The sequence below is a fragment of the Thamnophis elegans genome, chromosome 6, assembly GCF_009769535.1.
Source record: "Thamnophis elegans isolate rThaEle1 chromosome 6, rThaEle1.pri, whole genome shotgun sequence".
Lineage (NCBI taxonomy): Eukaryota > Metazoa > Chordata > Lepidosauria > Squamata > Colubridae > Thamnophis > Thamnophis elegans.
The window spans coordinates 33179345-33195989 of record NC_045546.1 but is presented as its reverse complement, the minus strand read 5'-3'; the positions used below and the strand labels follow the sequence as shown (position 1 = coordinate 33195989).

At 33.8% G+C, this 16645-nt stretch overlaps 1 protein-coding gene across 1 annotated transcript in view; it reads right to left on the bottom strand.

The window, feature by feature from the left end:
- Positions 1 to 3797: 3797 nt before the first annotated feature.
- The window catches only part of LOC116509865 (zona pellucida-like domain-containing protein 1), a 37640-nt gene continuing 24792 nt past the window's right edge, over positions 3798 to 16645 (bottom strand). Inside the window, exons 5-10 of the mRNA XM_032219149.1 lie at positions 11608 to 11705; positions 9834 to 9914; positions 8653 to 8824; positions 5695 to 5803; positions 4732 to 4761; positions 3798 to 3976 (exon numbers count right to left, since the gene is read on the bottom strand). Of these exons, the coding sequence (XP_032075040.1) occupies positions 3798 to 3976; positions 4732 to 4761; positions 5695 to 5803; positions 8653 to 8824; positions 9834 to 9914; positions 11608 to 11705 (669 nt within the window). The remainder of the gene's footprint in view (positions 3977 to 4731; positions 4762 to 5694; positions 5804 to 8652; positions 8825 to 9833; positions 9915 to 11607; positions 11706 to 16645) is intronic.

Genomic DNA, 16645 nt, shown 5'->3' with positions numbered 1-16645 from the left:
TTCACATTGTTAAATAAATCCCATGCAATTGTAATGTCCCACAGTAGCATGATTGCCATTTCTACCTTCTGCCAGGTCATATTGACTTGGCTTGTTGGAAACCACATTGAACTTCACAAATGGCAGTTATATGATTGAAAGTACCACTGTGACATCATAACTGATCAGCTGCCAAGTGCATGAATTGCAAATACATGACTACAGAGACATTGTGACCCCCTCAGGTATCCATCATAAGTAGGTTTTTTAGTGCATTGTAACTTTGAACAGTTACATTATGAGTGGGCATTAAATGAGAAAAAACATATATGTGAAGACCTAGCTCTTTGGAAAAGATTTAATTCTGGGAAAAGTATAAAGAAAAAGAAGAAAAGGATAACCAACAGCAAAATGGCTGTGCCATTGGAAGGCCTGAAGGACTGGGTTAGCAATAGGCTGTCAGACAGAAAATCTGTCTTTATGATTGCTAAGAGTCAATGCCAACTTGATGGTACACAGTCAATCAACAAATATACAAAAATCCTCATTTATACTCTTCAAATCTTAAGATAATAGTTACAGTTACAGTCTGTACATTGCTGGAGTGTCATGTGATCACCAAACTGGAAGATATTTGCCTATGGCTGTTGAACAAAGACAACGCACCAGCATTTTCTGATATTATTTTCCAAATGACTTTATTAATCATATTTTACATGTGATCAGATCTATACCCTGAATTGCAAGTACATGTTTCTGAGGTATTAAGATTGGAGAAAACCATGCACAAGTTTCATGTAAAAAAAATACAGTTTAGCAGGTAGGTATTGGATGGGTATTTGGAACTCAGAATTAAGAGACATGACAGGTTTTTTTAATATCATATGCAGATAACCCTGACATTTTCTGTACATTCAGACACCCACACACAACGTTGTTTAGAGCAGTATGTACAGTACAGTTATATAGTTTGCCCATTGTGATGTTGAGCACAGCTCCAAGTTGTTAGCATAAAATTGACATTCAAATTACATCCTATATGCTAAGATGCATTCTGCATTATGTAGCCTATGACTGGCATACACTGTCACATATTTTGGTTTACAGTACAAACTATCTCTAAATTTCCATTCTTTGATGCCTGATAATAAAAACTAAGCCATTGGCTAATAAAGCATCAAAACCCCAGAGGTTTTGAGACTCTATCTTTAATTGGTTGAGAATTCTTAAAATTGTAGTCCTAAGACATTTGAAAATTTTGAAAACAGGTTCAGAAAGACATGCCTAAAGTGTATCAGAGTAGTTTTAGATGTAAAGTTAAAATAGTAATGATATTTGGCTTTGGCCTGTTGTTTTCACATTCTTTTTCTTCAGTTAGTGCTTTACTCATAGTAAAAAGCATATTTTTTACATGAAAGATAGATTGTGAAAGAATTAATTTACTCATGAGACACAATCCACTTCAGATAGTTTAGAACAGTGTTTTCCAAAACTTAGCAACTTAAAGATATTTCTACTTCTAGAATTTTCCAGACAGCATGCCAAGTTGAAGTTGACATATCTTTAAGTTGCCAACTTTGAAAAACACTGCTATAGGTTGAGCAATTAAAATCACATATTTCAGATCATAATTCAGAAATAACCTCTAGACTTCAATTTCTAGGATTGGTGTTAGAAACAGAAACTGATAATAGGTAGCATGTCAGAGTCCAACAGCACTGAGACTACAGTGTGCTACTACTGCTACACTACAAGCCACCATGCAGAAATACTCACAATACAGCAAACTGCAGTAATGTTTTGCTAGATTTTCAACAGCATTGTGGGGATTTTAAATGGGCGATAGTTTGTTGTTGCTAGCATCAGTTGCCCATGAATGGGAAGGGATACCAATTTAGTTACATTCCACTGATATTTACCACTGATCCAGGAAATAGAAACAGAACACCTTCCAATTCTGTTTTGATTGATATGATCTACATTTACTACTGATTTTTTTAAATCAAAGATGCAAAGTAGAACTGGATGATAACATCCAGTACCTCAATTTTGTTTCAGCTATAATGTTAAAGGTAAATAAAGATTCTGTCAGTCAATTTAATGATGATATCAGGATTATAAATTAAATTCTATAGGATTATAGGATTATAAATTAGTTCTATAACAAGTATTTATGTGAAAGGTCACTAAACTTCAATTTTTCTATAATCTTAGTATATTAACGTAGGGAGCTAAGTTAAAGCCGGCCACTCCATTAATGCAGTGTGCAGGCAACTTTCTTTAAGCTTAATTTGCTGAACATGTGGAGGCTTATCCAAATGTTTCCTTTATAAATATATGCAAGCCATTCCTTCACATTTTGAAAACACATTAAAGGTTTTGTAGAGCAATAAGCTCTACAATTTGATGAGTTGTAACCCAAAGTTTCATATCTAACCAAGAATACATCCTGTGTACAAAAGTTTAAATTACCTTACTGTTAATAAAAATGAGAATCATAAATCTTACAGGCCCTTTGCTTTCCTTCCTTAAGTAGTAGTAAGTTTGGACAGCCTTTGGTAGATTGTTCCATTAATAATCAAGAAAATATTGAGCCTAAGTGAAAATCTATTTCACCATCCTAGAGATAGGATGTAGAAGAGAGCAAGAGAACATGCAACTAAGTAATGTTCATCAAATAAGAAGTGAAATATCATTTTCTTGTTCAAAAGCATTCTCTTGGCTATTTTATGTTTCACATTATCCTGCTTTTGAAACATCTCCAGAAAAATCCCTCAAGAATTAATTAATTTTGAGTGGAATAAATGATAATAGCAATTTCCATGAATGGAAAAATAAAGAACCTCCATGCTTCATTAACCTACTGTATGACAGGTTCCATTAACAGGAAAGGAGAGGATGGGGAGAGGGAGAGGGGATGGGGAGAGGGATGGGAATACACTATTTCTACTGGTTTCCTGCAGTTGATTATTTGGTTTAATTGTATATAGGTGATTACAGTAAAACAGAACAGAAGAAACCAGTTTTAAAAATAGGGAAACAATTTTCAAACAATTCTAAAGGGGAAAAAAGAATAAGAGAAGGATGTCGATGCCCTGTCCTGCCTGCACATATTCAAAACAATGAAGAGTCTCAATCCATATTATTGAGTTTTGAATTTGCAATATAAATTATTTAGTTTAGGCAAAGTACAATCAAAATATCCATTGTTCTATAATAGACGCTATGCTGAAACAAAGCAAAAGATCTCATTACAACATTCAATCTTATTTCCCAAGCTATTATAAACATAATCACTTTTTTATTTTGGTTGTTCTGAAGTGTTTTGTGTTGCCTGATATGAATTCAAAATTGTATGTCTATAATTATATAAAAACCAAAAATATACGCCTCTAGAGATATGCATAAAAAGTTTTAACCCTGTAGAAAGTAAGTACAAAAATTATCTTTTCTGAAAAGGATAATTTAACTATCCTTATCCTTTAAGGATAATTTACCTATCCTTTGAGTTTCATAGCATGCTGGTTTATATAGATGTATAGATTTAGACAAGGATTTGCTTTATTTAACCTTTATGATTCAGTTTTTATTATCAGTTATCCCGCTGGCAAAACATCAAAATACCTATTCTTTCACATACAAAGTACATCAATGACAGAAAACAACTACAGTGCTAATTCTATTACTTATTATCTATATAATAGCATAGCACTACTAGAAATAACAGGAATCTGATAACAATGAAGTGATTCCTTGGTGACACTTTAAGGCAAATACATTTTATGGCAATTGGAGAATGTTCAAATGATTTGTTCCTTCTAATTGAAAACTGGATTTCTTACACCACTCAAAATAAGGTTACTACTGTGCCCCTTTCTGTAGAAAAGGAGAAGGGATAATACACAAGAAATGGTGCTGATAATTCCTAGAATTACTATTCCTGAAATCAATGCACTGGTGACTGAATTCAGCTGGAAAGAAAATCCATTTGGACTTCCTACAAAGGAAAGGAATAGAGCAGAAAGTTAAAATATTTTGCAAGGCCTGAGAACAATCCAGATACATATATTTGACTTCTCAATATTAACCCTATGCAGGAACAGTTATAGAGATTTCAGAAGAAAAGAGTCTGAATCAAAATAAAATGCATGTTGTTTTGTTGATCACAAAATAAACCTATCCCCAAACCAAAGGTGCCTGTTTCAACAGCACTATACCATGAATTCTAGGCCCAAAGGAACTGCGTCCTCAAAGTGTGTTCTCAAAGAAGTCATTAATCTCATTGCCTCTCTAGAATTGGCAGACTTTATTCCTTTCCTCAGTTTTCAGTGTAATAGAGTTTTTAAAAGTTTCTGGAGGTAAGTCAGTGAAAAAGTGGCTCTGCTTTATTGATTTCATCTCAGTGCCTTCTTTCTTAATATTTGAGCATATCCACATTTTCACATCATTTTTTTTCTCACCATTTCCCATGGAATGAAATCAGAGATATATCTGATCATGATATAATGTCTGATCACTGTAATATCAAGATAACTATGATTGTCTTTTTAAATGTGATATGCTTTTCTAAAAGATGGGATCTAATAAGCTTTTAAAAGCTATCCAGAAAAATTTAATTTGGATGTTTCACATTTTATGTCATTTAAATTAGGAGAAAATGTTGCACTATGTCAGCCTACAGTAAATACAAAGTATTTGACTAGGATAAAATTCAAATATTTCTTTTAAAATTACGGGAAATGTATTGCTTACCGAGCTGTGAATTGTTGGTTGGGATTTCCTCTGTATCAAATACAAAAGTAGATTCATTTTAATTTGAAGGTATTCATTTTCTTTGTGCTTGGACACAATCATTGACACTTTAAACAGGAATAACTATCTGTCACCTCAAATCTAAATTTACATTTACAAAGATATTCATCAAAACAAAAATTTCTACCAGGTTTCCAACCAGAAAACTTTCTATCTACAAGGTAAAAGATATAGCCATTGTGCCAGTGTAGCATTCAAAGTACAGCACGCTATAAAATGCACTGGGATGAAATAGGAAAATAAAAATATGGGCTTTTTAGTTGCTTTATTGCACCCACATAAAACTTAAGTTGATGACTTAAGAGATGTTGAATAACTGCAATGAAGATCCAGCTATATTTATGTAGATTCTCTGCATGATTCTGATCTCTGCATAATCTGTTTTTTGAATCTATGAGAACTATGCAAGCAGTTCCAGGTTGAGAACATCCAATTACATTACAGACAACACATACTTTGAATGGGCTGCCTATTATTAAAAATGATGGAGAGTGTTCCGTTCCTCTTTTCTCAAACTAATGAATCTGTGAACCTGCACAATTTAAATCTATTCCTCAAAGCAAAATGAAGTCCTTGCTTCTAAAAGCAAAGAACCCGCATTGCTTTACATTTCTTCATTCCTCTAGTGGTTTTAGAGGCTTCTACTCAAGTTATGCTTGAGTCTTGCAAAACCTTCTTATAATTACGACAATTGTCAAACAAGGCTAAATAAAGAAATTTGTTCCCAAGAAAAACCATCAGTCTTCTCCTTCATGAGGAGCATGTGAGTCAAAACTGCCTTACGTATGACTACATACCTAATCATATGAGAATTAAACAATCAAATACAAGTGTTGAATCTATTTCTTGAACAGAAAACTTTCCATTTATATTTTAGACATCATGTAGGATGATTGTCCTTACCAGTTCTCGTAATTATCGGGCCAGCAGATATTACTGCACTTCCAGAAATGCTCTGAGGTGTCCAAGTGGTTTGCTTCATCACATCTCTTTTTTTTCTATTACTGCAGGCCTAGAAGTTTCAATAATTATGATTCAGAACAGATAAAAATAATATTTTTCTTTGGTGTTCTATTTTAATTTTGTATATAAACTGGACCTTTAAAAAAACAAAACTAAAAGCAGAACCCTCCTGCTTAAAAAAGCTTGCTTGCACTGAAACATTGGAAACCACTAAATATACCGTCATTCATTTTTGGTTGTTTTTCTTAACATATTCAGAACTTATTTTATTGTATAATGGTTATATATTGCATGAGGAATCTCATCAGTGGTGGATTCTGGATCCCATTGCAACCAGTACAGTACAACGGGGCTGGGCATTCACCACATGCATGCACGCAGCACACACGCAGCATGTGCGCAGCATACACATTCGTACTTACCACCCATGATGCTCCATGATGCTCCAGCTGTTTGGTGGAGCATCACGCAGGCGCCATATGCTCCGTGCACGTAAGCCCTGATCAGGTCAAATACAGGTAAGGAGGGTGAATGGGCTGGTGGGCCCTCCAGAGCACCACACTGGAATGGTACCTGGTGCTCCCAGCAGCCACCGGTATGCTCATACAGGGGCGTACCAGTCATATCCGACCACTGAATCTCATCTGGGAGGTTTTTCAAATTACTCCACATTTGATTGGAGAATAGCAGATGAAATTCAGGCTAATGATTGCTTCTTTCACTAATTCTTTACTGAAAAGTCTCCATCCAGCAGATACTTCCATAAAACCTAAGTAGGAAATTATTTCCATAATTTTACACTTGAATGTCCTCTGTATGTTCCAGTCTTTGCTGAGCTGTTTCCAAACCCTTCAGAACACAATTACCCTCTTTATAACTTACATTATTCTACGTACTCAGAAAATCTATTTTAAAAAGTTGGTCAGCACCTCAGCAGAACTTGGGGGGGGGGGATGAAAACTTAAAATAAAAGATTAGAGAAATATTCCCTAGCTGTGGAATGTGTTATTCAAAGAATACTTCTTCTCAGTTGGAATACTTAGAAAATTAAAAAAATCATCAGCAATGAATATTTGAAAATATACAATACAAAAGTAGAATCAAAAGGTTGGGATAACAAACTGGCACACCATGGAGTCTCTATAATAAAAATGCAATATACCCTACTATAACAGTTGTTAATTACCTGGATTTCTAAGGAATGGATATTAAACATAAAGGGATGTGGTTCCAACAGATTCTAGCAATTAAGCTTAGGTAAAGGTAAAGGTTCCCCTAACACATATGTGCTAGTCATTTCCAACTCTAAGGGCCAGTGCTCATCTCCATTTCAAAGCCAAAGAGCCAGCATTGTCCAAAGATGTCTCTGTGGTCATGTGGCTGGCATGACTAAATGCCGAAGGGCCACATAATGCTGTTACCTTCCCACCAAAGGTGGTTCCTATTTTTTCTAATTGCATTTTTACATTCTTTCGAACTGCTAGGTTGACAGAAGCTGGGACAAGTAACCGGAGCTCACTCTGTTATGCGGCACTAGAACCGCAGAACTTTCCGATTGAGAAACTCAGCATCATAGGCACTGAGCCACCGTTCGGTATCTTATGTTTATTAATTATTTAAGCATAATTATTTAAGAGCCAAGGTGGCGCAGTGGTTAAATGCAGCACTGCAGGCTACTGCTAGATTAGCAGGTCAGCGGTTCAAATCTCACCGGCTCAGGGTTGACTCAGCCTTCCATCCTTCCGAGGTGGGTAAAATGAGGACCCAGATTGTTGGGGGCAATATGCTGACTCTCTGTAAACCGCTTAGAGAGGCCTGAAAGGCCTATGAAGCGGTATATAAGTCTACTGCTATTGCTATTGCTATAAGAAAGGGGAAAGAAAGCTCAGGCTGAGTCAAAGGAATCCCTCGGCCCTGACTCCAGGCAGTCCTGTGATCATTCTAAATAATAAGCACCTTTAAATAAATAAATCTAAGCTAGGTGCAAAAAAGCAGCTAAAAGTATTAATGTTACTACAAGCCTATTCTAGTTTGGCTGAGAAAAGAAATCTATACAAATTAACTTCAATTGTAAACTTGAATTTAAAATAAATTTAACTTAACAAATATTCACAGAGTCCAGCTTGGATATCTTTTCTGCAATTATTGGGTAAAAAATAGTTCATAAACTGAAATACTGAATTCAAATTGACAGACTATTTTATCAACAGCAGGTTTGTTATTTGATTCACTATGGAGACATTCTACCCACATATAAATAGAACAGTTTACTTTAAACAGAACGGCTTCCATCTGTGAAAAAGTTGAAATAATAATACTATGAGGGATGCTGCCTACCTTTCTAAATGAACATATATTTCCTAGAGCACAAGAGGAAAGAGGAGTAATTTTTCCCATCCTACTTTGGGCAACTCAAACACTCCTTGTATTCTGAACACTGCTCGGTATCATTGATTATATCTAATTTTTCAGCAATTCAGGAATTTATATAAAGTATCTCCCTACATTAAGTTGATTTTATTTTGGATTTAGTTTTTCTCACCATAAGCTTATTGGAAGATGAATCTAGATTTTAGGTAATCATATTACATACTGACTTTCACATCACTCTTTCATAGTTTATAATTAATAATTTCCCAAGTCCTACCTTTCAGTTAAATAAATAATGTGTCTGAGAGTGGAAGGAATCCGCCGGGAACAACAAGATTCACCAAAGCTAACAGAACTCAGTTTGATTATTTCATCTCAGTGTAACTTCCACATTGGAGGTTCATCTATCATTGAGAGTATGGATTTTATTACACACTAGTCAACTACTTTCTAAAAAGATTATCTATTATCACCCACTAATGTTAAGCCCTTCAAGTTGCACCATTACACAAACACTCTAAAACATACTGGAACAAGAAAGGGGCAGTCATCCGCTCTGCACAACTTTGTGATACAATGTAGAAAAACCGCAGACATTTTCTGGTTCTTATGTTTCACAAAGCGGAACACCTCAAAAGAAAATCGGCCCATTTGACTCTTCCCATTTTCAATTATAGTTGTCTGAGGGTCTTTGTCACAACTGAAAAAAGAAATAAATGAAATGAGTAACTTTCATTGCTTGAGAAATACATTAACAATACTACATTTTAGAAATTCTTGGCTTTTCTTTTCACACACCTTCTGCCTCTAAAAAAAAAGCCTGACTTGGATATTACCTAGAGTTTTGACATAAGGAACATTGATTTCCATGACAAAGCATATATTATACATTTAAATAAATGAATAAACTTCCTTTTGAACATACTCTATTTGTATTACCCTATTAACTATTTCAAAAGTTTAACATCAAACATCTTTCAGATATAAATTGCTTGTACCATATGGGACAACTTGTATTGCTACAGCAACTCATCCTTAGGGCAAATATAAATTCAGACTATGAACAAAATTAATTAGCTTCATAATTTAAATATGAATTGACATAATTCATCGTTATAGGACTTATATACACAGTAAATAAGAATACTCTACATTTTTCACAATTCCCTACATCTTACCATCAACATTTCCACTTAAAATGTGTACATATATTAAAGAAATGTTGTCCCAAAATACGTACATTCCCGCTAATCAAGAAAATTATGGCAAAATCACATATGAATATGAATTCCATAAATGGAATTGAAATATACACTTCCTCCAGTACTGGAAGAAATATATACTCAGTGTGACTTGTATCCACTTATCATACTATTCCCCATAATTTTTTCCTTTGAATGCAATGCAAATTGGAAGCCATCAATTGAGACTATTTGCTTAGAATATATTTATTGATGAAGGCAAATAGAATAGGTTGGACTTAGCAGATAGCCATTATTTATATGCATATTTCTGCACTGATTCCAAAGATTCAATTCTTCTATATGCATTACTTATTATATTAGCTGACATTTTAACAGTGTAAATAATTATTAAACTAATATTGTATCTAAGCAATTAAAACGTTTGAGTTGACTTTTAAAACAATATATTTTATGTAATCCATCACAATCATGTAAAATATAAACATGATGGTTAAAAATGTCTACCTAAAGAAGAGATCATATCGCAAATTGTCATTTGGATTTCCAGATGGAGTAGTGTAGCAGTAATCCATCAAAACATTCCATCTGCCAAAGAAAAAGAATTAACAGTTAAAGAAACTATTTCTCATTCATTACAATCTTACGTGTATTTACTGTCTTTTTAGTAACTTACAACATGTGTAACGTTTTGGGGTAAAACCTTGCAAATGGATTTGCACAACATGTTAACTTAGGTAGGGTTTTTTTTTTCGTTTTTATTTATTGTTTGTTTACTTTCTGTGACTTAGCAAGTTCCAGAGCAGTTGGTTAGGTTATGGTTCAATGTGTTGTATGAGCCCACAAAATGAGTAATCACGTTAAGTAATCATGTTCCAATATCTAAGGAGATGCCACAAAGCAGAAGAGGCCAGCCTGTTCTACAAAGCAATTGAAGGACAAGAAGCAATGGAGGGAAACTAATCAAGGAGAGAACCAACCAAGAAATAAGGAGACATTTCCTAACAGTGAGAACAAGTAATCATGGACAGCATGCCTACAGAAGTTGTGGGTGGTCTGAAATGGTATAGGGCTGCCTGCTTGAGTTGGGGGTTGGATTAGAACATCTTCAGCGTCCCTTCCAACTCTATTATTTTGTTATGTGTTTTAAGTGAATGTGCCCACTAAAATCCTCTGCCTTCTGAACAAGATTTTTTTAAAAAAAAAAACTTCAGCCTAGAAATGGCAGATATAAAATAGAAGTATTCTGCTAAAAATCCTATCTACTACTCAGAAAGGAATCTATCTGCCTAAAGATTAATAGATATGTGCATCACACAATTCTACATTTTAGCTATACAGTTTTTATTTTTATTCCCTATAATCTATTGAGGTAGATTCTGCTTTGAACATACAAGAAAATAACTGAAAAAACACCTCTAGATTGTTTGGTTCATAAATCCTACTAAGTCATAATATGGGTATGAATTTGATATGATGTGAATTAACTAGCCATTCTATAGACAAACCATTGTTTATAGCTTAGGTTACTATGTAAGACCAGACAATGATCAATATCCAAAACTTTAAAATAATGTAAACTATTAACCAATTCATAGTGACTGAATACAGATTTTTGACAAGCCCAAAGAAAAGCTCCATTCTGAATGTCATATGTTGTATGCCTAAACTATGTGCTCAAGTTCTTTATACATTTGCAGTAGTTAAAGCTGTCAATTCTTATTTAAAGAATTGAAGAGCATATAATGGAAAATAAATTTTGCCTGATATCCTGGTAAGTTAGAGTTAGTTATTCTGGGTGAGCTAAGCCAGTGATCTGCTTTTATTCAGTGATTATGCTTTTATTCAAACAGCATTCAACTAAAGACCAACCAGATGCTTTGGTCTTCCTAATGATCTTGAATATTCTTAACCTTGGTTAGATTTCTTCATTGCTTGTTTTGGAGAGTTCTTGGGAGTTTGTTTGTTTGTTGGGTGGCTGGTTGATTGGTTGGTTGGTTTGTGTTTTGTAGCTTAGCAGTTGGATGAACCTAGACCATCTAGGTTTTCTTTATGTAACTCAATCCAGGACCAATCATAATAGCAAAGTACAACAAATATGGTAAATAAAATAAAAAAATCTGACTCATTAACAGCAATGCTGGATCAACTTAGAAAACAAGTTAATCAATAATCAGGCTGTTTAGACATAATTTGTGAATTCAACCCATGTGAACAACTTCATAAGTTCACAATTCATGCATTAAATGCAAAGCTAATTTATTATTATAATTGGCAGTACCTTCCATCCAGGTTTGTTGCTCTCACAGCTGCAAAAACTTTTGTTTTTAAAGGTAGTCCTGTGTTAGGTATAATCAGCTGTTGGCTGTAGGTAGAGTCCTAGATAATAAATGCAAATATTGTAGCAATGTCATAACATAGAAGTTACAGTGAAATTACAGAAATCTAAAATGTAATATTTTCTAATAGAAAATAAATAAGATAATTCATAGTTCTCTGCAAGGCAAGGAACGTTTAGTGCACACTACTTTAAAATATCACTGGAAGTCCTAGGAATTTATCTCCTCCTAGGAAGGGGAAATAGTGTTGAACCAAGTGTAATTTATAATTTGTTTATACAGTTTTCCTCAAAATTGCTCCCTCAACACCTTTTTATTCACTTAAAAGCAAACATAATCACTAACAAAATGACTCTAAAGGGACTATTGAGAAAAATAGTAAAAGAAGTCTAGACTGATCTTATATTTCTTTCTTTAAACAGTGGTTCTGCATGCATTTTTCAGGGGAAAAGTTGTAGCCCAGATTGGTAGGTCCATGTTTGCAATAAAAAATTTAATCTGGCCCATCACGTAAGACACAGATCCATGATGATTTTCTCATTTGTTACAATCATTTTAAAATAAATGGAACTTTTGCAAACAAATAGCTTTTAGCTTCAACTGATTTACATGGTGTATTTGGCACCACCTAAACCTGAAACAGTGCACTGATATAATTCAATATGACCAAATGCACTTGCATGAATGCACTTAATATTGTAGTTTATAGGGACCATATGTCAGAATTTTTAAAGATAAGTTCTTCAGAAAATACAAATGGTATCAGACAGTATGTAAAGGAACTAAATCAAATATTAATCATGCTATGTGAATGGTTAAAAAGTGTTACATTGAATCTATATATCAGGCTGTAAAATGCATTAACATACAAATAATCTGTCTCTTCAGTTTAGCAGTGTTTTTTTAAAATTATCTAGAGTTCCCTTAATATCAAAAAGATATTGAGACAGTAAAAACAGCTTTACTTTTATAATCCCTACTTTTTGCGAATATACAACCATATATTCTGTTGAAACTATTGTACTGAAACTCATTGGCATTCAAGATAAAGCAAATTTAGATTTTTACATCTTATCAACTACATATTTAATACTTGGTTTTGATCATTTTAAATGTAATACTAGAAGCTAAATTGAATACTAGATGTTGAATTGAAATTTTAAATAAGATTGGGTAGTATCTTATTTTTTAAAAAAAGTAAATAAGCAATCATACATATAATGCAGTTTGACCTTATACAAAACAAAGGCATATTAAATTTAATAGGTTGTTACCAGATAAGTGTGCATAAAATTGCAACATGCCAGGCGACATGGCTCCATTCCCAAATACATAGTTCTGTTATATTGATATAAAACATCTCTATGACCTTTATTTTTGTGTAATCATTTCTAGCAATCCTTAACTAGTAGATTTAATGTTACCCCATTCTAATTCAAATCAAAGATGGCTTAGATAATCTTCTAGGATTCCTTTCAATATATAAACGTGGTACAAATACTTAAATCAATTGCTTTGATTTACAGTTTGAGAGGTCTTCTCATATTCATTCTATCACAGAATTTTAAATAAAAGTAGAACTGTGAATTAATTTCTTATGCAAGGATATCTTGCTTTGATTATATGCATTACAATTCTTTCATAAAAGTTATGCTTATCCTTCTAGATACTATCTTTAGTTACTAACTGGAATAATACATTTCAGAATTATTCTGCCTCAATTTAAGAATTATATATGATTCCATTTAAACTTTGTATTAGATATTGTTTTAGTGGGATTACTGAATATGTCAAGACATACTATAGATGAAAAATACTGGGACACAGATATAATTTTGATACATTGCCCACGAGATGCTTATATTATAGCAACATCACAGATAGAAAAAACATCAAAATCTGTATTTTGGAGTAAACTGAGGTTATCATACAGATACATTATTAAGGACAAGCTCATTTCTGAAGTAGCAATTTTTAAAAAATATTTGCAATATTAACTAATTAATTTGATATAGATATTATCTCTTAGTTGTCCAGCTTAAAAAACTGTTATTCTGCATATTTGAATCGGATACTTTTTTGCTTTTGAAGTTCTATAGTAGTTAAAAATTCTGCAGTAAAAAACTAAATTTAGTAATATGTTCTTTACAATTTACAAAGTTCTAAAAAGATTTTGCCTTCATAAAACAATGTATTTTGGTAAATGCTTTAAGCAATGTGAAATTAATTAATTAAAATGTGGTAGTTTCTTTATATCATATTTAATAGGAATTGATTGCAACTTGTTCTGTTATTACATTGTGGTGAAATCAATAACATTATTAATATATGGTTGGACCAACCATTGCCTGTTACAGAGACATTTTTGACAATATTCTGAATATCGGGCTTTTAATGTATCAAAATTAAAAACAGTGGATTTTAGGGCTAGGCTTTGGGTTTTCTCCTGTGAAACTGGAAGGAAAGATGTCTGCCTGCTTGCCATAATGCAGTGATGGTGAACCTTTTCGGCACTGAGTGCCCAAGGAGAGAGCACATGTGTGTGTGTTCGTTGGGCCCACAACCCAGAACAGGACCTGCCCAAAGGGCATGCGCGTGCCAAAAAGTGAACTTCCTGTTTCCAGCATGTGCATATGTGCCAGCCAGCTAGTCTTCCGGTTTCTGGTGCGCATGCACGTGCTGGCTGACATACCAGTTCTTCCAGTTTCCGGCAATGAAGGCCAACTGATCATCACACATGCATGCATGCCAGAAACCCAGAAGAGGAGCAAGCAATGCCCCACATGCCAGGCGACATGGCTCCACGTGCCACTTCAGGCACGCGTGCTATAGATTCACCATCACGGCCATAATGGATTGCTGAAAGCCAATAGTTGCTACAGAGTTTTCTCCCAGCAAAGGAATAAAAGAAGAGGACTATGATAAAAAATATATGGTTATAGCATAATTTAGCAGAGAGTCGTCAGTTTTTCTTTTCTTCCTTGTTAAGTATTATTGCAATGATAAACATTGTAGTTTTATTATTTCATGAACTTTATTGCATGAGGGTATATTTTAGTTTAATTGGTTTAAAATTCCTAAAAATAAAAATGCCTTTAGATCATACAAGGCTAACAAAATCAGTAGATGCCAAGTTTTAATATCCAATTAAATGGTGAAAACATCTGTTCCAAATCTGGAGTTCTTGCTTTGAATGAAATCCCTTCTCGCTTAGTGGGGCATCAAATCCATGTAACTTTATTTTACTACTAGAAAAATTTCAAGGTTATATATGAATGCTGTGTTGATACACACACACACACACACACACACACACACATGAGAAAGAGTAGCAGCTTGCAGAGCACTTGGCCTGAATTACCTATAAATTTACTAAGCCATATTTTTAGGACATTGATATAAAAGATATGAATCAAATTATATTTTAAGTCATGTGCTTTCCCAAAGCAGCTTGTTGTTCTGAATTCTGACATGAATTCTAATTGCTGACTTTTTAGCCCCAGGAACATCACTATGATCTCCTTGTAATAATGTCTCTTCCAACTCTTCCAACTGTTTTATTTCCTATGTTCCCTTTTATATTTTTATTAAATTGTCATGTTTGAAAATGTCTAAGTACGTTTAAAGGAGTATTTGCATTTATTACATGATACCATAGTAAAAAAAAAGTAGGGATAATGAAGTGAATATACCAATAGCTTTTAGTTTTATTAATCTGAGAATGAACGCTACCTTAGCAGTATTTAAGTCACTCAGAGGCAATAGTGGATAATTGTACCTTAATTCATTAAGCAAACACAGCACAGCACTAGAGTATATTACATTTTAATATATGGAAATTAGTATCCTTTGTATTCATGCTTAATTAATTATGCTCCTCGTAGAGTAATATCTTGACCCCAACACAATCATTTCTCAAAAGCATCCCTTGTTCACCAAGTAATCCTAATAAATCCAATAGTAGATTTATACATATGTATGAATTCATTAGGAGCACCAATATCACAAAATGAATTAATCCAATGTTGCCACCTTCTACTTAAGCAGAATGTGAATTTTGTTTTGCAAATATAATCCACAAATTGAATGCCCAGTATCAGCTTTGACAAATTTCAGGTACTTTTAACATACTATCAGCATTTATTTCCTTTAGGAAAATAAAAAGAAGCTGTCCTTCCAAATCTGGCTCTTCATTCCTAACCTTTCAATATGAAACAAGGCAGATCTGCAAGAAACTGTAACCACCTTTTTGCAGTGGAGAGCACTGCATAATGCAATATAATGATCTTTACTTTCCTTACAGATATTTCATTCCAGTATGTGAAAGTTGAGTATAAAAGAGTGCCCCAAAGTGCTATACATTCTTTTTCAGAGTGTGTCAGATAGATTATTGCTTATGGAGCTACATTATAGTTACTATACCTCTGATCATCAGTCAGTTTGGGATAATGAATAAACAAACACACCAGCAGGGCAAATCGGTCTGAATCTACTGTGCTCCAATTTGTGTCCTTCCAAAGATCATATCACTATCATGATCTATTTATTAGGGATTTCCCAAAGATGACAACACAAAGAAGTATGCTCAAAATGGAATGACACTTTGCTGCAGAAAGCAAATGAGTAGGGAATGATGTTGGATTCAGTGAACAATGCATCTGTACTGAGCCTTAGAATAAGACAGCTACTGATAACTCTCCTTCCCCCATTCACTATGACTTGGGGAGTAGAGAAATATTACTGTTTCCTTAACAAGTTTCCTGTCACCTTGATCTCTAGCACTAAATGGTTCCAAAATGGATTTATCTGGGCTAGCATTTCTGCTGCAGTCCTATAACCATTATTTCCAAAACATTCATCAATACACAGACTAATTTCTTATCAACATCCTTTCATTTTATTTAAAATCTCTCAACTACCTATTTAAAATTTGGCACAACTCACTCCTACCATATAGACTATTTTCAATTTTTTATCTCA